This window comes from Juglans regia, chromosome 7 (genome assembly GCF_001411555.2).
Source record: "Juglans regia cultivar Chandler chromosome 7, Walnut 2.0, whole genome shotgun sequence".
Taxonomy (NCBI): domain Eukaryota; kingdom Viridiplantae; phylum Streptophyta; class Magnoliopsida; order Fagales; family Juglandaceae; genus Juglans; species Juglans regia.
In genome coordinates this window covers 41,382,854-41,408,045 of record NC_049907.1, presented here as the reverse complement: position 1 = coordinate 41,408,045, position 25,192 = coordinate 41,382,854, and the positions used below count along the sequence as shown (strand labels likewise).

At 35.7% G+C, this 25,192-nt stretch overlaps 1 protein-coding gene across 1 annotated transcript; it reads left to right on the top strand.

The window, feature by feature from the left end:
- The first annotated feature begins 6,573 nt into the window (after window positions 1–6,573).
- On the top strand, window positions 6,574–24,682 carry LOC108991092 (formin-like protein 14). The gene is made up of 18 exons (XM_035692695.1): window positions 6,574–6,732; window positions 7,195–7,316; window positions 7,437–8,146; window positions 8,226–8,447; window positions 8,713–10,376; window positions 11,186–11,312; window positions 12,615–12,686; window positions 15,999–16,097; window positions 18,596–18,637; window positions 18,721–18,801; window positions 18,895–18,945; window positions 19,030–19,111; window positions 19,201–19,295; window positions 21,484–21,555; window positions 21,687–21,803; window positions 22,424–22,492; window positions 22,578–22,644; window positions 24,071–24,682. Exons 2-18 carry the CDS (start codon window positions 7,244–7,246, stop codon window positions 24,223–24,225), a joined length of 3,798 nt encoding a protein of 1,265 aa, XP_035548588.1. The 5' UTR covers window positions 6,574–6,732; window positions 7,195–7,243; the 3' UTR covers window positions 24,226–24,682.
- The last annotated feature ends 510 nt before the right edge of the window (window positions 24,683–25,192 follow it).

Sequence of the window (25,192 nt, the reverse complement as noted above, 5' to 3'; positions counted from 1 at the left end):
GGCGAAATAAGAGAACTTCAGCTGTTCACAAACTTCCTCCTCCAAGTGGACCCTGTCATCCACTATCCAAGGCGCTACACAAGCAAAAAGATATAGGGAAAACAGTTGTACTGAAGACAATATTCTCCTTAGGCGCTTGCCATCTCCACTCCAGCACCAAAGGAGGCGGAGGGCAACGAGGGCCAGCATCTTCCACCCAACTGGTGTCCCTTATTACATTAGCTTCAACCCACGCTAGCCGCCCCAGACTTAGGTTCGGGGCCATGGCAGCCTCAAGCTTGGGTGCAAACACTTCCCCATAGGGACTACGTCATGCTGGGCGCCAACTTACTCATCCAACGGCTCATCATGCTGGGCGCCGACCTCCTCATCTACTCATTCTTCAAAGGCTCCATCACCAATAGTGTCCTGGCCACCCACCAGAATCTCGCCCTCTTTTGGGTTTTTGGGTATCCGAAAAGTTGGTTGCGCCAACGGTTGCCATTTCTTTTGAAAATCATTTAATTAGTGAGAACAGTTATCATTTACGTAAGCCATGTCCTTTCAAAAGAAAGGGTACGGGCTCGAACACACCAACTAGCATAAACTCTAGCCAGGTAAGGGGTAAAGTACATATGCATGCCCACAGACCATCGAGGTAGGCAGTGGTTATAAGAATCCAAAAGTTTAATTTCTCATGTGTCAGCACAAAGAAAATTAGCGGAGTAATTGGAAGGGATATTTGGATGCCCCTGGATAACTAGGCCCATTGCTAGGAAGCCGGCCCAAAGCCTTAGTTTAAGATTGAGAGGGCCACGACCAAAGAGCCCATGACCACAACCACGTAGTAGATAACTCCTAGAAAGTTGGAGATCACAGTTGGATATAATCATTTTAGGCAAGATAACTCCTACGAAACAGGAGATATCTTCTCCATTTAATAAGGAATCATGAAAGATACGCACACATGAATGCTGATTAGAGTTAGTCACTGTCAAGTCCATGCCTGTCTATAAATAACCCACGAGAGGTAACAAACATTTCACTTCATCTTTACATACACTTATTCTCATATTGTGTTATTAACTTAAGCATCGGAGTCTCCCTAGGGCAATCAATGCTGCCTCTTCATTGTCGCAGGTCATCCATGCGGCTGGTAGTGTGAAACACATCCTTTACACTATGTATATATCTCATACTATAAAAGTGGCTATCCGTAAATGAATATGAATCAACAGTAACTCTTGTTTGACACTTTATTTTCCATTTATGCCCCAGTGTAGCTGGTTATTATTACAGTTTTGTCCCTGGCTCTTGTATTCTACTTTTTGCTTGTGCCTTTTGTAAGTGATCTTTATTACGGTTTTGCCCCCGGTTCCTAAGTTATTTAATTTTTTTGTTCCTCTCATACCCCTGTTTGACTAAGTATTATTACGATTTTTCCCCTAACTAATGAACAATATTTTTTCCACCACCATTTTTTCCCAATTCTACACCGTGTTTTCTCAAGAAATTCCCTTCCCTTTTGTGTTTTTTCTTCATTTTACTGACTTATCTCTTTGCTTTTCAATTTTATCCCTCATGCGGTGTCACTTCTTTCATGGATTAATCTGAAAATTCTCTCTCTCCTACAAAAAAATTTCTTCGCAATTTTTGGCTCTGGTTTGCTTTTCATCAACCCCCATTTTTTTTTTATAAGAACTTTCTTAGTATAAATCTAGGCAACGCCAACGTACATAAATCGTATACAAGAGAATCAACTCCCAAACTAGTGTAACGACACTTAAATCGGATAGACAATTAACCCAAAATTCTATCTTACTAAAAAGTTGTAGAACAAACAAGAGCGTGAGGAGATTTGAGGGATCAACAACGTAAACCATGTCCATGAGCTATAACTGTAGGCATCTTGCGTCATTTTTGTTGATAGTACACACTGTTTTGTGTGGTTTCCAGATGGGGTAGAAGAAGATGCCATTTTTTTTATTTTCAAATGAACTAAAAAACCATTAAAGACTAATAGATAAATAGAAAAAGTAAACTTTCTCATAAATGGTAGAAAAATGTAAACTTTCCAAACTTCTCATTTTTTGTGTTCAGTCCAAAACACCTCCTCCCAAACTCCAACCCACGACGAACAATTTTCCTAGAAACTTCCTCACAGAGCTTAGATCTGAAAACATAGAGAGAAAGAGAAGAGAATAGATGAAATTTTTGGAGAAAAAAAATGGGAGGAAAATGCTTACTTTGAGTTCTTGTGAAATTGTCGGGAGCTGTCGTGGTGGGGAAGAAGGGGAAGGAGAGAGAGAGAGAGAGATATAGGGAAACAAGGAATAAAAGTACTTGAGCTTGAAGACATAGACAACGGCGACTCACAAAGGGAAGAAAGAGTTTCAGTGTGGGAGGGGAAGAAGGGGAAGAGGGGGGGGGGGAGAGAGAGAGAGAGAGAGAGAGAGTATAAAAGAAGGGAAAAAAATTGGTTTGCAACTGTCCACGTGTCCTCTCTTCGAGCTATGAAATAAGAGAAATGCTTGGAGGTACCCATTTTGGATTCGAGCATTTCTACCAATTAATTTTTTTGTTTATTGTTTTTTCAATAATGGTTAAGTAAGTTATTTTTTAATGATGTTGTAATTTTTTTTAAAAAAATGTTTAAGAGTATAAAAAAATATGAAAAATAAAAGTTCATTTGACCTTATCGATCAGATGTCTTGTGCTACACAACTCATGAAGTAATGCTCAAAGTTCTGAAGGATATAGCAGTGAAAGTTAACAATTTTATAATATTAATTTTAATAAAAAAAATTATTTATCATACCTTACACCACAAACTACATCTCTTTTAATTTTATTTCTTCCAGATAATGAATAAAACAACTCAATTAATTTAATAAGAATAAAATAAAATTTTAACACTATATTATTTTCGGGTTCTAAAATTTAAAGAGTCCTACTTGAAAAATATGTTTGGTTCATTAGCACTACAAATATCCCATTTAGTTTGGACTCTTCAAATAATTGGAAGATTTTCAAACACTTGGCTTGATTTAAAAATCATCCACTTTATTTAAAATGAATACTTGAGATAGCAATATTTTTCTCCAAGATTTTCTAAAATTTTAAATTTATTTCTTGTAAGAACATTTACTATATTTGCAAAAAATATTGAGACGCATACTATATATAATTTCATGTAGAAACAACGACATAAGAGATTTAATGTCTTATCCATTCATTCAGTAACTTAATCAATAACATAAGTTTCAGGTATATATTTCCCTCAAATTACAACGTTTTGTTAACTGAAAAAAACTTTTACCTTATATACATTGTTCACAACCTACCTTTGAAGAGTTTTTTTGACACTTTTTGATACATGTTGTTATGAGATGATGATGTTTTGTTATTTAAAAAAATTTCTTAATTTTTATATGTTTTTTAGATGAATTATTATCGTAATATGCTTATGTGAAAAATATTTTACTTTCTGATATGTCCTTCTTTTTTCACCAACCAGGCTCTGCATGCATTAACGAGTTAAGTTCGAATAAAGAATAAATAAAAATTTCAAAGTCAAGTATTTTGAGTTGTGCATAGCTCGACAAGCCAAAGACCAACTCGGCTCAATTACAGCCCTATGACAACCCTAATTCAGGAGTCACCTTCGCACCAATTGATACTATGAGTATGTGCTTTAAAAATAAATAATATTTACCATCATAAAGTGTGTAAAAATCACTTTTTTTTTAAAAAAAAAGTGAATAAATATAATGCTTGCATGAAAAAAATAATTTTTTAATAGTAGGCCTTACTATTTTTCAAAATGAATGTGTAACGCTTGCACAATTCATGATTGTATCTAATATTACTCTTAAAAATATTATAGCCTCATCGAGATAAAAAAATATATATAAATAATAATGAAATGATTTATGAATAATGATAAGATTGTTTAAAGTAATATATTTTATTAAAATTTGAAAAATGAGAGAGAATGTTGAATACAAATCTTATAAAGTTGAGATATTATTAGAGTATAGTTTTTTAATATAATTTTTATCTTAGAATTTTAAAAAGTTGAATTATTTTTTGTATTTTATTTGAAAGTTTGAGAAACTTGTAATGATTAGATAAAATATAAAATGCTATTTGTACATAAGAAAAACTTACAAAAAATTTATTTATCCACGTGTCAGTTATTGATATGCTGAAAATTATGAAATTTGAAATTCAAAACAAAATTAACAAAATAAGTCTTGTAGGTAAAAATATAAGTAAAAATTATACGTATATGTAGCACTGCTCACAATAATGTTAAAGATTTAAAATTAAAAAGTGTTTGTACTTAAGTGATGTTTGAAAAGAAAATTATAAAATGAGATGAGATAGTTTGTGCTCTCAAGAGAAGCCTAAATATAGTTAGTTACGGATGATGAGTGGCATCATGGCAAAAAATATAAAGGCCAATTATATATAGACGATGGACCGTGGTCTAACAATAATGATACCATTCTAATTATAATTGCAATGCTCTATTGTTACTTATAAAACTAATAATTAATGAATAATGTTGGATATAAATTTTAAATAGACAAGTCACATATATACAAGTATTTTTTTTTTTTGTGAGATCTATTTTTTTTTTATTAAAGTTTATATAAGACTAGTCTATTTGAGGTTTATACAAATCATTTATCATAATTATAAGTGACTATAATTATAGTTCTTTAATCACTTATATTTATAGTGGTCTAAAAACTTCTATAAGTAGCGGTCCGTCATGATCTATAATTTGCCTTTATATTTTTTGGCATGATGTCGTTCATCCATAACTAATTATATTTAATGTTATTACAAGGGCATTATTCTACCTATCATTTGGAATGTGACTCCTGTATTAGGGTTGTGGCCAATCAAAAAGATATTATTGTGTATTGTTTTGGACGTTTTTGGAAGCATGTATTCCAAACAAGATGGGATGTCATGGGTTAATGAATTTGTTTAAGGCGTGGTTTATACAGTTAGTTGAGACGGGATGAATTGAGATGAAAGTTAAAAGTTGAATAAAATATTATTTTTTTAATATTATTATTAATATTTTGAGTCACTTATTAAAAAAATAAAAGTGTCATACATTCATTTAAAAAAAATCGAGTCACTTATTAAAAAATTATAATTATATATATATTTTTTTATGTTGGTCATATATTTACTTATTTTTTTCAAAAAAAATGTGCGACACTTACGATGGAACTCTATAACTGCAAATATCATTAATTTCTCTTAGTAATTTTGTATGATTATTTATTTGATTTTGTAAACTACATTCTCTTTAAGAATGATTTCAGATGAGTGGAAAATAGTTAGAATACTTGATCTATTTGTAATAAGCCAACGAGAATGTTATGTATAACAAAAAAGATGAGTGGTAGGATACAAGAAAGCTTGGGATAAAAAGAAAATTAAACGAAATTATAAATATTATTGCTGGGTAGAAGAAATGTTCGCTAAAAATAAATAGATATTCGGATGGATACGATAAAGGTTGGTAAATTAAGACATTTAGATGGAAGTTTAGAAAAATGTAATCAACAAATCTTAGATATCACTGTTAGACTAAAAATAATAATATTTGAAAATATAAGTAAAACTAATAACTTAATTAGAATGAACTAAATAACCATTATGTTATTAAATATAAAACAATAGAAAAGTGCACGTTATCAATTATAATAACTAACACAAAATCTATTTATTTGATTAAAAATAAAATATGATCGGTAAAATACGATGAATATAAATTAGATAATAAATAATAAAAATTTAAAAATAAATAATATTTTATTATTACATCGAATTTAGATGGATAGTTTGACGTGAGAATAGGTTTTGAGTGTAATAGGCATAAGACACAGAATTATTCTGCTCTCAAGCCGTATGAAAAGTACACCATTGATGTAACAAATAGTTAAGTGTACTCTGTACATTGACTTCAAGGAAGAATTTTCCAGAACTATGGCTATTAATACTCTTGGATATTGGCAAAGAATAATGCTATAGTGACGGGAAACATATCATGAGAAACACGTGTGCGCAATTACATGTATTAGATAAGATAAGTATTTTAGTATTAAAGAGATTATACAAAATTAATTTTATAAATTGACGTGATTTGATGTAATTTATTAAATTATAAAATTATTTTTATTATAAAATAGATTTAACGGGTCACATGAAATTAATTAATCTTTAAAATTATTTTTATGTAATATAGTAGTACTCATTCGATAAACAGTAAAAATCATGAAGTTTTTCTTTTTGTAAAACAGAGAGAAAACTATCGATGTTCATCGGACCCTCACATGCAGTTTGTCTCCCTCGTCTCTTTTGCTTCTAAAGCCCGTTTGTTCGGCACTAAGCTCATTGGCAAATTGGGGTGATTGAACGAGAATCTTGGGCTTCAAAGGCAAGAAAGAGCTCTTCTCTCTCAGTTACGGTCAAGTCCAGCCCACGAAGGACCATATTGAAACGACATCGTTTCATTCAAATTTCATCTCCTACGGTTCTCAATCTCACATTTTCCCTCTGCTTCCTCCCTGTCTGTCTCGACTCTCTACCCAAAGCCTCTACAAGAAGCTCAGAGTCTCAGACAGACCCACAGAGAAACGACGTCGTTTTGTTCCAATTCCCACCTGCGATCGGATTCCGGAGAGCTTACCTGCTTGATTTGGAACCCCATAGATCAAGATTATGGTGGGTTTCTAAATTCTCCTCCCAATCTAGATTCTTTGTTAATGTTTGCACACTGAAGGACCGGTCTTGGAAATGGGGAAAGTGTTGGCGCAAACTTTCGAGTTTGGATATTTCTTTGCGTTTCGTTTCGGTTCTTACGATTGCGATTTTGAGAGCTTATTTGCTCTACTTTTTCTTGGTAGTACCGAGTACGTGGAGTGGTTTATGCCATTTTTGGGGAGCTGAGACTGACGGTTGGGGGAAATTGTAAACTCTTTGAAATTTATGGAGTTTTAGTTACGACATTTAGAAACCTTGGTTATAATTTGAATCCGCTCTCTGATATTCTGGCGGGATTTTTGTAATTTTTCCTTTTTATTATCACCTCGTCGTATTTTTGTTACTTTCAATGTCAATAATTAGATGATAGCGATGGAGAAAACTAAAACATAGAACTGAGTTTTTAATTTCTATTTGCTTCAGGTGTTGAATTTATTGGTTTTGTAAAAAAACCGCATGCCGGTTGGCAAAAATGTCCCTTCTAAGTAGGTTCTTTTACAGAAGACCCCCAGATGGCCTACTTGAATTTGTTGAAAGAGTATATGGTAAGGACCTTCATTCTTTAATCTTGAATTGTTATAATTGCACCCATTTTTGTTGGTCATGGGTTCAAACCCATATGTTTATAATTGCATAGCGATTGTTTGGTTTGATGAATTGTGCAGTCTTTGATTCGTGCTTTTCCACCGAAGTCTTGCCTGATGGGATGTACCAAATATATATACATGAAATCATAACTGAGTTACACGAGGAATTTCCAGATTCCTCCTTTCTTGCTTTCAATTTCCGCGAGGGTGAGAAACAGAGCCAGTTTGCTGAAATTTTATGCGAGTATGATGTTACCATCATGGACTATCCACGACAGTATGAGGGCTGCCCTCTCCTTCCATTATCTTTGATCCAACATTTTCTTCGTGTTTGTGAGAGTTGGCTTTCACTTGGGAATCAACAGAATATTATTCTTCTCCATTGTGAGAGGGGGGGTTGGCCACTCTTGGCATTCCTTTTAGCTAGTTTTTTGATCTTCCAAAAACTGCACAGTGGAGAACGCAGGACCCTAGAAATAGTGCATCGAGAGGCTCCTAAAGGTTTCTTGCAGCTCTTGTCGCCTTTAAATCCATTCCCATCTCAGCTTCGTTACCTTCAATATGTAGCAAGAAGAAACATAGCTCCCGAGTGGCCACCTCCTGAGCGTTCACTTTCTTTAGATTGTATTATTCTTCGAGCCATTCCCAGTTTTGATTCTCAGAATGGGTGCAGGCCAATTATCCGTATCTTTGGTAGGAATCTCCTTAGTAAGGGTGGGCTTTCGACTGAGATGCTGTTCTCCATGACTAATAAGAAGAAGAAGAAGACCCTTCGGCATTACTGCCAGGTAAGAGGGTTTTCGTTTAGGATTTTGTATTACTCATAAAATCTTTACTAGTATCAATTTGATAGCTCCTTTACTGCAGGCAGACTGTGATGTGATTAAGATTGACATTCAGTGCTTGGTGCAAGGAGATGTTGTTTTGGAGTGTGTCCATTTTGACTTGGATCCTGAAAAGGAAGTTATGATGTTTCGTATAATGTTTAACACAGCATTTATTCGATCAAACATACTGATTCTTAATTCTGAGAACTTAGACATTCTTTGGGATTCGAAGGAGCGGTATCCAAAAGGTTTCAGAGCAGAGGTAAGTGTGTCACTATGCCTCCTTTTGAATATTGGGTAGAAATGGTCCAAAATTTACTTATAAAAAGAATATATTGGGTAGAACAAGAGAGAGAACAGATGAAATCTGCCGAAAAAATTATGCTCATCTAGTGATTTTAGGCCTCTGGTTTTCGTTCATTTATTTTTTAGATACACAAGCATAAAACTTTGATCAGATTCTATTCTTTTCTTTCCACTCCATGCAATGCAAATTTCTATCTGATCAAATGAAATTGTAAATTCAGGTTTTGTTTGGGGAGGTTGAAAGCATCTCTCCTCCGAAAGCCCCGACCACTATTTTAAATGGCGAGGAGAAGGGTGGATTGCCCATTGAAGCTTTTTCTAGGGTTCAAGAACTTTTCAGTGGTGTGGAGTGGGTTGACAGCAGTGATGATGCTGCCTTGTGGTTTCTTAAACAACTTTCTGTTTTAGGTGATGTGAAAGAACTTTCAATGTTGCAAAGTAAAGCAAGTTTATTTTCATCACCTGCTGATTCTGAAGAAGACAATAATGCATCTAGCACTGCTGATAGTTCAGATGAAGCATTTGATACCATTCCCAAGTCATCAACAATTCCAACCAAATTTCCAATACAAGATACCGTTGATCCACCCTTTCCTTTTGAAAGTTATGGTCCACATGATGTAAATATTGGTTCAGAATCTTCTGATCTAGCAGCAGTAGAAAATGATCCGTCACCTCTTCATGAACAACTACCTATTCCAAGTCAAGGATCTCCACCTTGTTCATCCCCTTCTGCAATGGCTCAACCTCCACCTCCTCCTGCAAGTAATCTACCAAATCCTCCACCTCCACTCAGAACTTCTAGCATTAATGTTTTATCCATGTCCCATCTACCACCACCACCTCCACCTCCACCTCCACCTCCCTCTCTTAACTCTAGTATTGCGCCTTCCCCTCCACCCCCACCACCCCCACCACCTCGTTCCTATAGTGTCGATAGAGATTCTCAAATATGTACCCCTCCCACCTCCATCAAGGCCTACCCACCATCCCCGCCACCACTGCCTCCACCTCCTAATATCTCAGGTAAATATCCTTCTATGGCACCTCCTCCTCCAACCCCACCGCCACCCCCTATCAATTTTTCTAAAGCTGCCCCACCAGCCCCCTATATATCTAGTCAACAATCTTTAGATTTAGCTCAGCCACCTCCGCCACCACCGCCTCCACCACCCTTGTCATTGGGAAGTAAAAATAACAAGTTTCAACCACCTCCACCGCCGCCACCACCGCCGGCAAAACTGCCCCTATCGACTTCAGCACCTACTGCTGCATCTATTCACAAGTCACCGCCTCCACCACCTCCACCTCCACCTCCGCCTCCAATAGGAGGTAGCCCTAGTAATGTTTCTCGGCCACCACCACCTCCACCTCCACCTCCACCTCCAATAGGTGGTAGCCTTGGCAATGTATCTCGGCCACCACCACCTCCACCTCCACCTCCAATAGGTGGTAGCCTTGGTAGTGTATCTCGGCCACCACCACCTCCACCTCCACATCCAACAGGTGGGAATCCTAGTAATGTCCCTCGGCCACCTCCACCACCACCTTCAAGGCCTGCACAACCAGGTTCAATCCTGCCACCTCCACCACCATTACCAAAGCCTCTTGGTGCTCGTACTCCACTGCCAAGTCATGGCTCAACACCTGCTCCGCCTCCACCACCTGGAGCAAAGGGCTCTAATGCACCATTGCCGCCACCTCCATCCATTGGTAGGGGGAAGACTTCTTCAGGGACATCCAATCTTGGAAAAGGTCGAGGTGCTGGTGGGGTTACTCTTGCCCCTAAGAAAACTTCACTAAAGCCACTACATTGGGTAAAAGTTACTCGTGCGATACAAGGGAGTTTATGGGCTGATTCCCAAAAGCAGGAAAACCAGTCAAGGTGTGTATGTATAGAACTTGTATCCGCATGTTATCTTTTCATTTGATAGCTTGTTTTAGATGCTACAATAAGTTGTGTGTTTTCACAATGGCTGTGCTTCAGAATGGTGGAGCTTTAGAATTTTTTTGTACACACATTATTGCTTTGGTTTTCAGCCATTGTGTTTAATGGAAACAATGCTCATGACTTCCTGTCCTTAATCTATCGATCCTAGAATGTATTTAGGTGTTCTTTTGTATACCTTTTGTGTACATGGGCTATGCCTATTTCATTTGTATCAATAAAATTTACCTCTTATAAAAAAAATAAGTTGTGTTTTCAAGGAACTATTTTATAAGCATTGATAGAATGTTCAGATCTCATATTCCCGATACTGAACAATAATGGCACTGATTAATATGAATTTTAGTTCATTCATTTTAACCAAAGGCTAAGCCAGTTATTGAAAATCAGCTTTGTTGACTTGATCCATGCACAGTTCTTGTGTACCGGGATAGTAATTTATGTTACTTATAAATAAATGTTATTGAAAATTAATATTAGTGTAGTTACATTACTATTAATGTGATACCATGCTCACCAGTATATGAAGTTGATTGCTTACGGATTTTTCCATTTTGTTGTTTTTTGTTTTGTTTTCTCTTGCTTATCTTTCCTTCTCTGCTCTCTCTCTCTCTCTCTCTCTCTCTCTCTCTCTCTCTCTCTCTCTCTCTCTCTCTCTCTCTCTCTCTCTCTGTGGAGGTGTGGGGATTTGAGAAGGTAGGGTCTGTTCTTCTTGTGCCTGATATAATTTTGAAAGGTTTTGTTAGGGCCCCAGAGATAGATATATCAGAGCTGGAGAGTCTGTTTTCGGCGGCCTCTGCGACAGATGGGAGTGGCACTAAAGGTGGAGGTCGACGTGGTTCTAACATGAACAAACCTGAGAAAGTGCAACTGGTGAACCCCCCCCCCCCCCCCCCCCTCTCTCTCTCTCCCCCTCCCTCCCTCCCTCCCTCTCTCTCTGTTTCTATCTTTATGTTCAGTTATTGTTTAAATAGTTTGGTACTCAAACACTTTTAAATTTTATGGAAATGTATGACAATATGTGATACCCTTTTTTATATATTAGTCTAAATAAAATTTTGACAAAAACCTTAGGAAAGGATTTAATAACAGTCTAATTGAGATAAGCTAAGGATTATGTATGAAAACCTTTACATCCACCATGTGTTAGTCATGATTCCAGAACTTGAAATACGGTAAATTGAGATTCATTTGAGAATCTGTTAGCCAATAGCTTAACTGGGTGAGCCAGCATATAGTGCCAAGCACCTTCCGTTTGAGTTTTCAATTAGATTTTCAATTACTTGTTAAAAAAAACAAAGATTCGTCTTATAATCTATGATTTTTTTCTGGTGGAGGAAGAACTTTTGAGCAACTAAACTACCTAACTCCACTAGATTTTGATGAACCTTTGCTGAAACCGCCTCATTAGGAACCATATTTTAGCTAAACTAGTGTCATGCCATTATTTCAAAGAATCAGTATATAACTCATTCTAGTGCAACCTGAAGTTTCTTTCTTCCTGAATAAAAAACATGGTAGGACTGGTGGTACACAACTTACCAGGAAAGCCGTCGATCATTTACTACTACACTACAAGGTAGCGAGGACCTTCTGGAATGTCTTATATGATTTTACTCTTATGCTAATTTTATGTGCAACATTTATTTAAGTAATCATGAATTTTATAAATTAAACACGAAGTATGGCCCAAGTACATAGGATGTATACAAGAGAAACACCTAACAAGGATTTATAGTTGAAACAAGAACTCTTGGAGATTTAGTCCATTAAAGTTTATTGCAACTGCCCAGAGGAACAAAGTGTTGAAGAAGAAAACTTTAGGCTTATACTCTCCTCATGATCGTCAAAATTTTTGGAACATTGACATTGTTATTATTCCTATTATTGTTGGTATTATTATTGTTTGGAATCTTGGGAGGTCCTATTTGGTTAGCCTGCTTTTAGGCACCCCATGACAAGTTGAATTTGATCTCTACAGACTATACTATACATATGCACTGCAGCTTTTATCATTAGAGATTTAATTTTGTTGATTGCTGGAGTGTGTACTGAAGATTTTTTTCCTTCCTACTTTTGTCATGTAATTGTTTGTGTTGAATCTGATGCTATTACAATCAGTTATGTCAGATGATATTATTGAAACTCGTTTTATTTTTACTGTCTCTCTGTCAGGTTGACTTGCGCAGAGCATATAATTGTGAAATAATGCTCTCAAAAATAAAAATTCCTTTGCCAGATATGATTGTAAGTCTCTTTCTTCTACTCATGCTACATGTTCGATTAGCTCCAATACAATTTGACTGCTTGGGGAAAGGGTTTTGATTTTTAGCTCCCATTGGTTTCTTTATGCATGATCACTCCAGAAATGTGGAATTAGGTTGCCCCTGAATATTTTTTTGGGCAATATTTTTTTGTGCCAGCTCTTGAAGGTTTAGTGTTTGAAAGCAATTTCTTACCTCTATCGATGAACAAGATTTATTTATTTATTTACTTTTAAAACTGACCTCCTAATTTGTGTTAATATTGTCTTCACCATTGATGTCTTCTTTCTGTGATATTTGTTCCTGTATGATGCAGCGAGGAAATAGTGCTTGGTAATGTATTTTTTTTTTATAGGTAATAGTAAAATCTTAATAATCGAAAAAACAATAGGCAGCCCAAGTACACAAGGAGTATACATGGAATACACCTAGCAAACACTAGATTGCTAATGTGGTTTTTTGCAAAACAGTTGATAAACTTGAATATGCAGAGAAAGGAACAATACCAGAAGATTACTTTTCTATTGAAAGTAGTCTCCCCTCCCATATTGTACACAGCTGATAGTGATTACATTTTCTAGTCAGATTATGGGTTATATTATAACTATAAGTATCCATACATCTTGTCAATTGTGTACTAGAACTTACTAACCATAATGATTATACGCTAAGTTCCCAGATGATGAATTAATGGCTACCCATTCATAGAATGCCTTATCATTATAGTACTAGAGGGAAATGTTAGAATACTCAATTTGCCCCCAATGTCTTACAAACTTTATAAAATAATGTAGGCACCCATAAACATAGATGGCTTCTCTTGGAAGCGAGACTTGCTGGCTGCATCAGTTTACTGTTGCTATAAACAACCTGCCCCTGAGTTTGTCCTCCCATTATTCATTGATGAACCTTGGCATTAAGCTATCAATCAGTTCCATCTAAATCTAGTATATCTATGTCTGAACGAAACCCAAACTTATTGCAGCTGTGAGGAAGCTAGATATGAGCTATGCTACATAAAGTAGACAGCCTTGATATCAATGGGTTTTAGTTCCCTTCTATGGAAGAAAACTCCTGATTGTAAAGACTTGTAGATTTAATGGGTCTTAGGTATGGTGAAGCAAAGGGTTTAATTTGGGGTTGCTAAGAGGTCAGAAGAAAGCTGAAAGGCCGTGAACAGTATGCATGAACAATAAGCAGAAAGACAGATGAGGCAAAAACAAATTGTCTTTGAACCAAATTACAAGTTTCCCCCATAAATATGAGGTGGAGGTAAGATCATAGGCTAATACCCATATGGTTACTGGAGTTATATTGAGTTAGTTTTTTCTTTTATTCTTTTGCACCAAAGATTGTATTCTCCTTGACCTTTATCTTGTTTGTCCATCTTCTGTAAACTATGCTTTCAAAGGGCAAGGACATGTTATTTATCACGTCACTAAAGATACTTACACTCCTAGAGTGTGCAAGCGCTGCATACTCATTTTGAAAAAAGTGAAAGAATACGAAATCTACATAAAAAAAATTAATTTTTAATAGTGGACTACTCTTTTTCAAAAGGAGTGCGCAGCGCTTATACAATCCATGATTGTATCTAGCATTACTCTTATCACTTTTCAAATGAGATGATAATTAATATTTTCACTCTTCAAAAGAAGGGTAATTTTGGAATTCATATTACAATGTGCACGACTTTCATAGGGTAAATCTATCATGAAAATTCCCATGAGAGGAAAGAAAGGTATATGAAAATTACAAAGGTAATTATATATGCATACACACACACTGAGAGAATACATAAATGAATACATTCACTTACACAAAATTGTTAGGTTGGTATTGGTGGTGGTTGGTTTACTAAGACAGATCCATACCGTGAAAAGTCTGCCCTATTTCCTAGTCAAGTTTTGATAGTGGGAAATAACAAAAGCTTTGAAAATTATGGGAAGATGGTGGAGCACTTTTAGGTTTTTTTTTTTTTTGTTTTTCCAAATATATTTACCAATGGATGGTGGCACATTTGTGTCTTACTGATTTTAGTTTTCTGGATTTGCTTGATCCTTTTACTTTTTTTGGTTAGGTGTATGTCTTGTCAACATGTAACGCCCTAATGGAAGGCCTAAACCTCATAGCTTATATTCCATAAGGACTAGTCAATGATACAATTAGAGTCTCATTGGAACATTATAAAGAGCAAGAACTTCCCATTCCCAAGTAATGTGGGATCTCATATACCACCTACCCTTACACATTATATGAGATATCAAAATTTTCCCCCCTCAAGTTCCCGACATCCTTGTCAGGCCAATCCATCGTAGGTGGCACGGCTCAAGTTCCTCATTTTTGGTTGGGATAGGCTATGGTACCATTTGTAACGCTCCAATGAAAGGCTCAAGCCGCTTGACCTATACTCCCAAAGAACTAGTCAATAATACCATTGGAGCTCTATTGGAACATTATAAAGAGTAACTTCTCATTCTCAAGCAATGTGAGATCCCATACACCATCTACACTTACACATCATATGAGGTATCACACAACCTGATGTGTACTTGGGTAGCACCTTTTTGCTCATTAATAAATTCTAACTTGTCGGAAAAAAATGATACTGGGATTTCATTTTGGATATCAAATATGGTTCGGTTTGATAATTGAATCTTATTTGGGACAAATACAAGCCCTAAACAAATATATCGTCAGCCCTAATTTGGAAACCTTAGAAAAGGTGCAATAAATGAAAACATTGCATGGTCTTATTCCTCATGATACAGTTGACCCTGATTGTTTGAGTGTTTAGATGTCAATAAGGAACTAGCACAATGTAATAATAGGTAAGAACATTTTCTCAGATAAAATGGACTTGTCTTTATTGCTTTTGCATAGGCTTGTTGTCCATTACAGTTGTATAATGGCGAGTTGAAACTTAAAGAGTGCGTCATCTTTTTTATTTTTATTGTTTTCAGCTTTTAGTAAATTATAAAATTTATGGGGAGAATGCTTAGTGACAGAATTATTGGGAGAATACTTATCTAAAAAATTATCAGGAGTAAGAAGATATATTTTAGTCATTTTCACAATTATCTCACTGGTAATCCTTTATTTTCTAATAAAGCTACTATCATTGTCTTATTGTTTTCCTTATTGGATAAGTATTAGCTGACAATCATCCTGTTGATCTTGTTATTTTATGTTCATTTTTGCGCCTATTTAATGATGTTGGACATTTTTGCTCTCCTTGTTTTTGATACTTTTACTTGTTAGTTGATGATCCTATTATTGTCGTCTATGCATCCAGAAAGCAGTTCTGGCTTTGGATTCTGCCGTTCTAGACATTGATCAGGTTGAAAATCTAATTAAATTCTGTCCCACGAAAGAAGAAATGGAAACACTTAAGGTGGCTTCTCTCTCTCTCTCTCTCTCTCTCTCTCGCAAGTGCATGTGTGCTACAGTCGTCGTTTTTGTGATTCTCTTTAGTATCTTGATTGTTAGCAGTATGTTAGTCTTCAGCACAGTATCTCTGTTCCTCATCTTTTTTTTTTTTTTGCTTGCATTTTAACTTGTAACTGAACTTATGTTGTGCCCATAATACTTTTGCAGCTAGGAAACATAGTGCCTATGCTTGGTTTGTTAGATGAATTTAGGGGGGGGAAATAAATCTTAAAAGATAAAGGTTGACTTGAGGTTTGAATTACCTGAGGTGCACTTGTAGGAAGTTCCTTACTGAGGGCCTGTGCACCCCCGAGATGAGTTCAGACTTTTTCCCGGACCCCCGATGCCAATAAAAAAAGAGGCTGACTTGAGGTATACAAAACCTAAGCTAATAGAAAGAAGGGCAAGGGATGTCCCCCCCAAAAAAAGAAAAGAAAAAAAGAATAGAACATAGTTTCCTCCTTTAGTTTAAAGGTTGGAACTTTTCTTTCATGAAGAATTTTCTATACAGTTACCTGCAAACATGTATCATACTAGGCAATCGGGCACTAACCTCTAGATATGGAATGTTACATTGTGAGGTGGCTAAGGTTTTTGTGGGATGAGATCTTTAACCAGATTGGTGTGGCATGGGTTATGCTTGGAAGAGTAGTGGATGTTTTCAAGTGTTGGACAAGTCCTAGGGGTAATGTTCACATCGCCACTGTGTGGAAATTGATCCCTCATTGTATTTTGAGGTGTTTGTGGATAAAGAGAAATGATAGGTGCTTTGAAGATTGGGAGCGTTCCTTGGACGAGTTGAAGAGATTCTTTTTTAACACACAATTTTCTTGGGCTTCGGCCATTGTTTGTAATGAGGATAGCTTTCATAATTTGCTTGTATCCATCACTAGTGCTTAGTGGTTATTTGGTGTATTCTGTATATACTTCCTATGTACTTGGGTTATGCCTTTTTACTTTCATTAAAGTTTTACTAATAAAAACAAAAAATCGATTCTTTTCTCCAAATTTGGTTGCTACTTCTTCTATCTACTTTAATCCCCCGCCCTCTAAACAAATTAATACTGACCTCAGCGTCTCCCATGGGACTCACAAGAGAACACAATGACCCATAATATTCATCCATCGTAGGACTAAATAGGTCTATCACCATTTACAATTGTTGAGGGAATGGCGGCCAAGGCTGTAGCCATTGAAGCAAACAACAAAGAAGATTGGTATAAGTCTGAATTTGTGGATGCAAAGCTGAGTTGGAAAAATTGCAAGAATATGTTGTGAAAGAGATTCAAGCCTCGTTTGTTTTTACAACTCATCTTAACTCATTCAAGGCCCCGTTTCGATTCCTAGATGAGTTGAGATGAGTTGATATGATTTTAGATGAATTGAATAAAATATTGTTAGAATATTATTTTTAATATTATTTTTGTTTTGAGATTTGAAAAAGTTGAATTGTTTATTATATTTTGTGTGAAATTTTGGGAAAGTGGTAATGATGAGTTGAGGTGAGTTTCGAATCCAAACTGGGCATTTATCTCATCTCATCTAATCATTACAACTTTCCCAAATTCTCACACAAAATAAAATAAACAATTCAACTTTTTCAAATTTCAAAATAAAAATAATATTAAAAAAATATATTCTAACAATATTTTATTTAACTTTCATCTTAACTCATCTCATCTCATCTTTGAAAACAAACAAGGCCAATAGACTTGACAATGAATGAAAAAAACACCTATGATTGCAAAGTAGGAACAACACCTCAATTCTCTCTCTTTTTTTTTTTTATGAACAATTCAAGATCAAGGATGAAATGTTTCCGAGACTATCCAAACCTTTGATTTCATCATTCCAAATAAAAGTCAATGCAAGTTCAGAGTTTGAAATTCTTGTATCTTTACATTAGAAAGCTGTGGTTTTCTATTTTTCTCTCAAGAGTGATTTTCAATGTGTGGCCCACATGCAATGTCTTCATAAGGCAAGACTAATATGATTCTGAAGGCCATATTACAAGTGTCTTAGGGTCTGAAACAACTTAAATTTGGGTCAATAAACTAAAATAACCCTTTGATGAATTTCATAGTTTTCTTAAATTTTGTTGTCTAGTAATAGCTGGATGTTTAACATGTCCTTTGATGTTTTGGGGGTTTTAGTCTATTAGGTGTTTATTGGGCACTTGCTAATTTTTCTCTTCTTAGTAAGGAAGGTTTAAGTGAAGAGTCTATAAATATGCTTCATTTGCAATCTGAATCGTAAATATCTGGTCAAAGTAAGGATTTTATAATGTTTGTAAGGTGTTGTGTCTGGTTAATAAGTCAATAATACGGCACTGATAACTTTTTTTTTTTAATAAGTAATAAGAGATTTTATTAAAGCAAGCAAATAGGTGTAGCCCAAGTTGACAGGAAGTATACAACACTGATTACTAAAAAAGGTTTTTTGTTGATAATGTTTTGGTTTCAGAATTATACAGGTGACAAGGAAATGCTTGGAAAGTGTGAACAGGTTCTATCCAATACCTTGTTCGTGAATGGATTTAAATGTTATAATTTGATTTCTAAGGGCTTTAAATTGGATTACCATTGTAGTTTTTCCTGGAGCTGATGAAGGTTCCACGAGTAGAATCCAAGTTACGAGTATTTGCTTTTAAAATCACATTTTCTAGTCAGGTATGTTGTTCTTGGATATGCTTGTTCTAACATCATCTTTTGCATGCTAATACCTTTTATTGACTGTTGGCACTTATGGTTGTTTTCATTCAGGTCAATGATTTAAGGAAGAATTTGAATACAATTAATAATGCTGCTAGAGAGGTACCACTAAAACTAATGGTTTTAAAACTGATATGTACAAACAAAGGTTTTCCCTCCATCTTAAATGTAATACACCTATTACAGGTGAAAGAATCTGTTAAATTGCGCCAAATAATGCAGACAATTCTTACTTTGGGAAATGCCTTGAATCAGGGCACTGCACGAGGTACCACCAGATTAGTATTTTTTAACTGTAGCATTCATTTGATTTGTTGCTATACTGCTTGCTTGATGTTTCATTTTTCTATATTGCAGGATCTGCTATAGGATTCAAATTGGACAGCCTTCTTAAGTTAGCTGATACCCGTGCAAGAAACAACAAAATGACTTTAATGCATTATTTGTGCAAGGTAGAAATAGTGAAACTTCCAAGGCTTTGTTTTTTATATTTAATAATATTGAGTTCGTCATGAAAGGAAAGTATATCCACTTTCAAGCAAATTGGTCCTGTTTATGCAACTTTTGGCTTTGACGCACCTTTATTCTTGCAGTGTACCCTGTTCAAGGTTGAGTAGGATGGTAGCAAAACTCTCCTCTCATTAACCTTTATATATCTTTTGTTTCTTTCATATCGTCAATCTTTGGATTTGAGAACTCTTATAAAGCTCCTCTTGATTCTTTCTTTCCCTTCTCATTATTGGTCTTTCCACTCATCCTTGGCTTCATCTATCCCCTCTCTCTCTCTCTCTCTCTTAGTTGATCTTTGGCTCTTTTTAACCATCAGATTTTATCTTTGTATCCTGTTCAAGGGTTGAGGAGGATTGTGGCAAAAGTCTACTCATTAATCTTCATATATTTGTCTTTTTCTTTCGTACTATCAATCTCTGAATTCAGGAACTTTCAATCTCGCATAATGTCTACTTGATCCTTTCCTTCTCATGAATTTTCTTTCAACTCTTCCTTGGTTTCATCTATCCTCTATTTTTCTCTCTCTCTATTTTTATATTTGGTTCTACTACATTGAGAATTCAGGGATATAGCAAATCAAACCATTTTGCGATGCTATATGGGATCATATTTGCCAAAATGACTTTTGGCAGTTTATTGTTAGGCTCATTTTTAGGCTGCCTTTCATTATATTTATCTTGACTGGTTTTTGCTATGATTTTAAGCAAACCCTTATGTTCTACTTATCCGACTTATCCTTGACCAGCCCACGGACACAAAAAAAGTAGCTAAACCTCTTGTACCCAAGAGGTCAAGCTATTTGCCAATTCTTGAGTAACAAACTAAACTTCCTATGCACAGAATACACAATCCTACACGCAAGTTCTCACAACATGAGAGCATGGGTTATCTTATAATAAGAGGACAATAAAAACAGAAAACTAGCAAACTACACACTTCACAGTCCCTAAAAGTGTATGAAAGCAGCACCAAAATAAGGTCTCTCCGAAGCCTACCTTGGTTCTTTCTTTGAATCCCCAACTCATCGTGTTATTCTTCAGAACTGCATAAATGCTGGCGAAGGCTTTCTCTTAAGTGGTTAGGTTCATTTCAAAGGAGGGGTTTCTGCTTGTTCTCTTCTTTTGAAGATTCAAACTTGGCAGGTAGTAAAGCTGGCAGATGCTTGACCATAATTATCCCTTGTCTGAAAGGAAGTGAAATCAGAGCCTTCCAAATGTCATCCTCATCAGTTCCGTCCACTAAACATCAGGAAAGGATTCCAAACATATTTGTGCTACCCTCTCATCGAATGAGTTTAGAGGCCTTCTCCTTCTTGTTACAGTCTACCATGGACGAATCCTTTACTGCACTGTTCCCCTTAAATGTGATTTAGATCCAGATGTGCATTTTACATTTTGAATTATAGAACACCAACAGTGAAAGCACTTTATTGGGCCGAAACCAACACTGAGAGACGAAAGCTATAGGAGCTAATGGGATTAGGTACCCCATTAGTCCTAGGTGTTGTATGTATTAACCCATGCACTGCTATAGCTAACGTGTTAAGTATCCCATCTGGTATTAAATGGACAAAAAATTATAAGATTCGTTAGATGTTGCCTTTTGCAAATGACAACTTTCCATTTTATTAAAACAACTTTAGTGGAAGAACTCTTGAGGCTTTTTTTTTTTTTTACTTCGGCACTAGAATGCAACCCACCTTTGACTCCCTACTTTTAGTTTCCAGGAGTTTTTTACCTCTTTTTCCACTCTCATTAGGTGAACTAAAAAAGTATAATCCCTGTGTACCTTAATAATGCCTATGTTTCTTATTCTTTAGTAATAAAATATTACTTATAAAAAAAAAAACTGTTATACTAAGAGTTGGCAAAGAGAATCTTCTGATTGTCAAGAAGAGGTGCCAAGTTTGCAAACTTAGTTCTGAACACCATCAGCATATGATCAAAACATTCAAACTTTGCAGTATCTTTATATATCAACAACCTTGTGGGTGGAATAGATTTACTGGCTTTTCCAATATTTGTCGTGTTTGTCTTCTTATTTTTTTAATATTTGAATTTCAAAATTTCAAAGTCGGGATTTCTTCATAATCTTTTATGCTGTATTGAATTGTTCTATCTTCCTCATTAGCTACTCTCCGAGAAGATGCCAGAGTTGCTGGATTTTGATAAGGATCTTGTTCATTTAGAAGCCGCCTCAAAGGTTTGTTTGTTGTCTTAGTAGTATTGAGTCGTTTGTTTTTTCGTAATTTGTCAATGTGCCTTCTATAGCCTATAGCTTAACTGCAGTTCTTTTTGCTTGAAATTATCTGCTTGGCCTTCACAAACAACTAGATTCAATTGAAAGCTTTGGCTGAAGAAATGCAAGCTGTCAGTAAAGGGCTTGAAAAAGTTGAACAAGAACTCGCTGCTTCAGAAAATGATGGGGCTATCTCTGCAGGCTTCCAAAAGGTGAGGATTACTAAGGAGATGTGGTTTATGTTTTTTCTTTTCTTTTCTTTTCTTTCATTCTTGTTGGTAAACATTGCCAACGTTATGGATCATGTCTGTGACTTCAACCTACACCTCTTGTTTATGGCGGAGGAAATATTACTTTGATCCAAGATTCATTTGGCTTTTTTGCTGCAAAGTCAGCTCCCCTATGCACTTTGAATAAAATTTGCCTTATCAAAGAAAGAAATATACCATTCACACTTGCCTAGTAGGACTAGGGCCTCAATTTTTAGTTCTACATCCTGGCTTTGCTTCAAAATGCATAAATATGCTTAAAGTACTCCATACTTGTACTGGAAAATACCAACGAAGTACTCAATAAACGGGATGCTTCTGAATAAGCATGTGTTTTCAACTGTTGGAATGACTTGATACTTAATTTTGATAAGATTTCTCATTATTTGCTTCTATATATTGGAAGGATACTACGTCTTGACTGATGCTTGGGATATTCTTGTTAATAATGAGCATTGGATGTGAATAGGTCTTTCCGTCATATTACAGAAAAGTTTTGTTTATCATGAATCTTTCAAAATAGACCTTTAGCGGGTATGATCACCAGAAATTCCCATTTTCAGGTGCTGAAGAATTTTCTCGATACTGCAGAAGCTGAAGTTAGGTCACTTATCTCCCTGTATTCTGAAGTGGTAAGTGCTGGAAAAAAAATAATAATAATAATCATTGATAGTTATAGTGCAAATTATTACTGTAATCCCAAATATCCTCTTGCAGGGAAGAAGTGCTGATTCATTGTCCCAGTACTTTGGAGAGGATCCAGCTCGGTGCCCTTTTGAGCAAGGTCTGTTCTGTTTTTCTCTAGATGGTTCACTTATTTATACTCCTCTTTGAGATAATTCAATTTAAATCTGTTATTTGTATGCATAGTTTTGTTACTCTTTTTGGGACAAACACCTGTTTTCGTTCCTAAAAAATACACAAAGTTCCATTTCAAATCTCTGAAGTCTAAAAATTGTCAATGAAGTCTCCAAATAATTAAGAAAAATGTAGCAATTAGGTCCAGTCCATCCAATTGAATTGGAAAGCGATATTGGCTGGCATGGTGTTATCCAAATGGCGTGAATGAGTTTTTGTAACATTGTTTGTTGTTTTTTATTAAATCATCAAAAAGAATGTCTCTCTTCCTCTGCCTTCTTCCCCACTGCATACATCCCTCACCCCAATCCACCCCTCAATGGCCTCCCATTGCCACCCCTGCCTCTACCTCCACCTTAATCTTTGTACTCCTTTTTATTCTCAACAATAAAACAGACCCTAAAAATCGAAAATGAAATCAATACAATCCTAGAATAGCAGTGCTAATGCTTTAAACACCATGCTGTCTCCTCAATTCCCACGGCTTCCTCATTCTAGGTCAATATCAAGATCACTGCAAACTAGGGAGGCTTTAAATTTAACTGGTAGGAACTGGAGAAGACATTAGTTGTTAGTCAATAGAGATGGTTAACCTTTCATTGAGTTTCAGTTTCCTGACTGTGCTTGTCTTCTAATAAAATTGAGTTTTTACCCTCCTCTTTTACTTATAAAAAAAAAAAAATTGAGTTGTGTTGATGCTACGTTCAGATATGAATTCTGGTGTTCTCTGCCTATCTTTTGATTAATGGATTTTTCTTATGTTTGTGTGTCCACGTTTGTGTACGTGGGGAAATTGATGAGACTGATTCTTGGTTATTCTCTAAGTGAACTTTACAATTGCTTGGATCTTGTTTGATTCTCATTGAACTTATAAGAACTTAAAAAAAAAACCCTTAGGTGTTGGCTCAAGTGGTAAGAGCCTTGGTCTTGGTGGTATGCTCCCTCTAAGTTTATGGTTTTTGGATGCAAACGATTTCTAGGGGTCATTGAACTTGAGATAATTCTCTTGAATTACCCGAGGTGCACTTGCGGAAAACTCTTTATCGAGGGTCTATGCACTTCCAAGATTATTCAGGACTTAATTCACAAACACCCGGTGTCAACCAAAAAAAACTTCAAAAATTCGTAAGAAGTTGGCAAATAGATATTTTGCAGTTATTGCTCGGTGTATAGTTGCAAATAGAGATTTGCAGTTACTATTTGGTGTATAGTGTGATATCTCCACCTTTAAATCTACAGAGATTATGTTTTTGTATAAAAAAAGAAAAAAGAAAAAAGAAAATCTATGTAATAGTCTGATCATATTGGACTGATATTAAATGATGGAACTGTGCTGCTGGCTTTTGCATCAGTGACACAAATCTTGGCCATCTTTGTCAAGACGTTCAACAAGTCACGAGAAGAGAATGAAAGGCAGGCTGATGCTGAAAAGAAAAAATTGGAAAAGGAAGCCATGAAGGAACGGACAACGACTAATTTATCCGCAAGGAAAGATGGAGTTCATTAGAGTGGCATGAAACTTGCATATGCTCTTAAGAAGATGGAAGAGACGGGTTGACAATTAATAATTTTGGGCTGACAATTAATCTGACGAAGGTTGACTCTTGCTTGCATGCATGCATGCATGCTGCACCAATCCAAGAACAGAGTTCCGAGCTTTCATTATCTGGAAAATCACTTGAGCGGTTGCACAAAATTGAGTAATTTGAGGGCAAGTGAACATCTTACTCTTATCTCCAGTGCAGCCTCTCCCTTTCATGCAAGTCGGTGATGCGTGTATCATATTTCCTGTTCAAAATTGTATCATCCCATAGATGTAACAAGATGTATGTATTATTAAAGTGTTGTCAGACCGCATGCTTGAAATGTACAAAACTTCTTCCATGACACTAAACTGCCAATGGTCGTGGTTAGAAACATTATGTATGTTTTTCCAACCATAAAGAGTTAGGAAAATATTAGTATATCGCTTGTCTCTTTATTATTTAAATTTTTTTAATTTAATAATTAAAGAAATTATTTTTAATATATTAATATATTTTTTAAAAATATTTAAAAATAAGAAAAAAAATTTGTGCTAGCGGCACCAGGGCCAGCGGTTGTTGCTGGTAAAATAAATATTTTGGGCCCCCACAAGACTCACGTGGGTCCACCTACACATCAGATCCCTTCCCATTGGTAAAATAAATAGAAAGAAAAGGTCATAGACCACCGTCCCTTTCTTTGTCTTTTTCCTCTTTTCCCACAACCGCCTCTACAGTCTACCCTACTTTACTATCACCCCCTCGTTTTATCAACTACTCCACGTGTCGATCAACTGTTGGTTTTCAGATTTTGCTTTACTCTCATCCGTGGATCCCGTTTGGCCGTACAAGGTGGTCCCACGGTAATGGCCGACACCGCCACGACCACCGACTCCTCCCGTTCTACCGTCATCTCTTTTGGTTTTCTCTCTTTGCTCTCTCTTTTTTTTT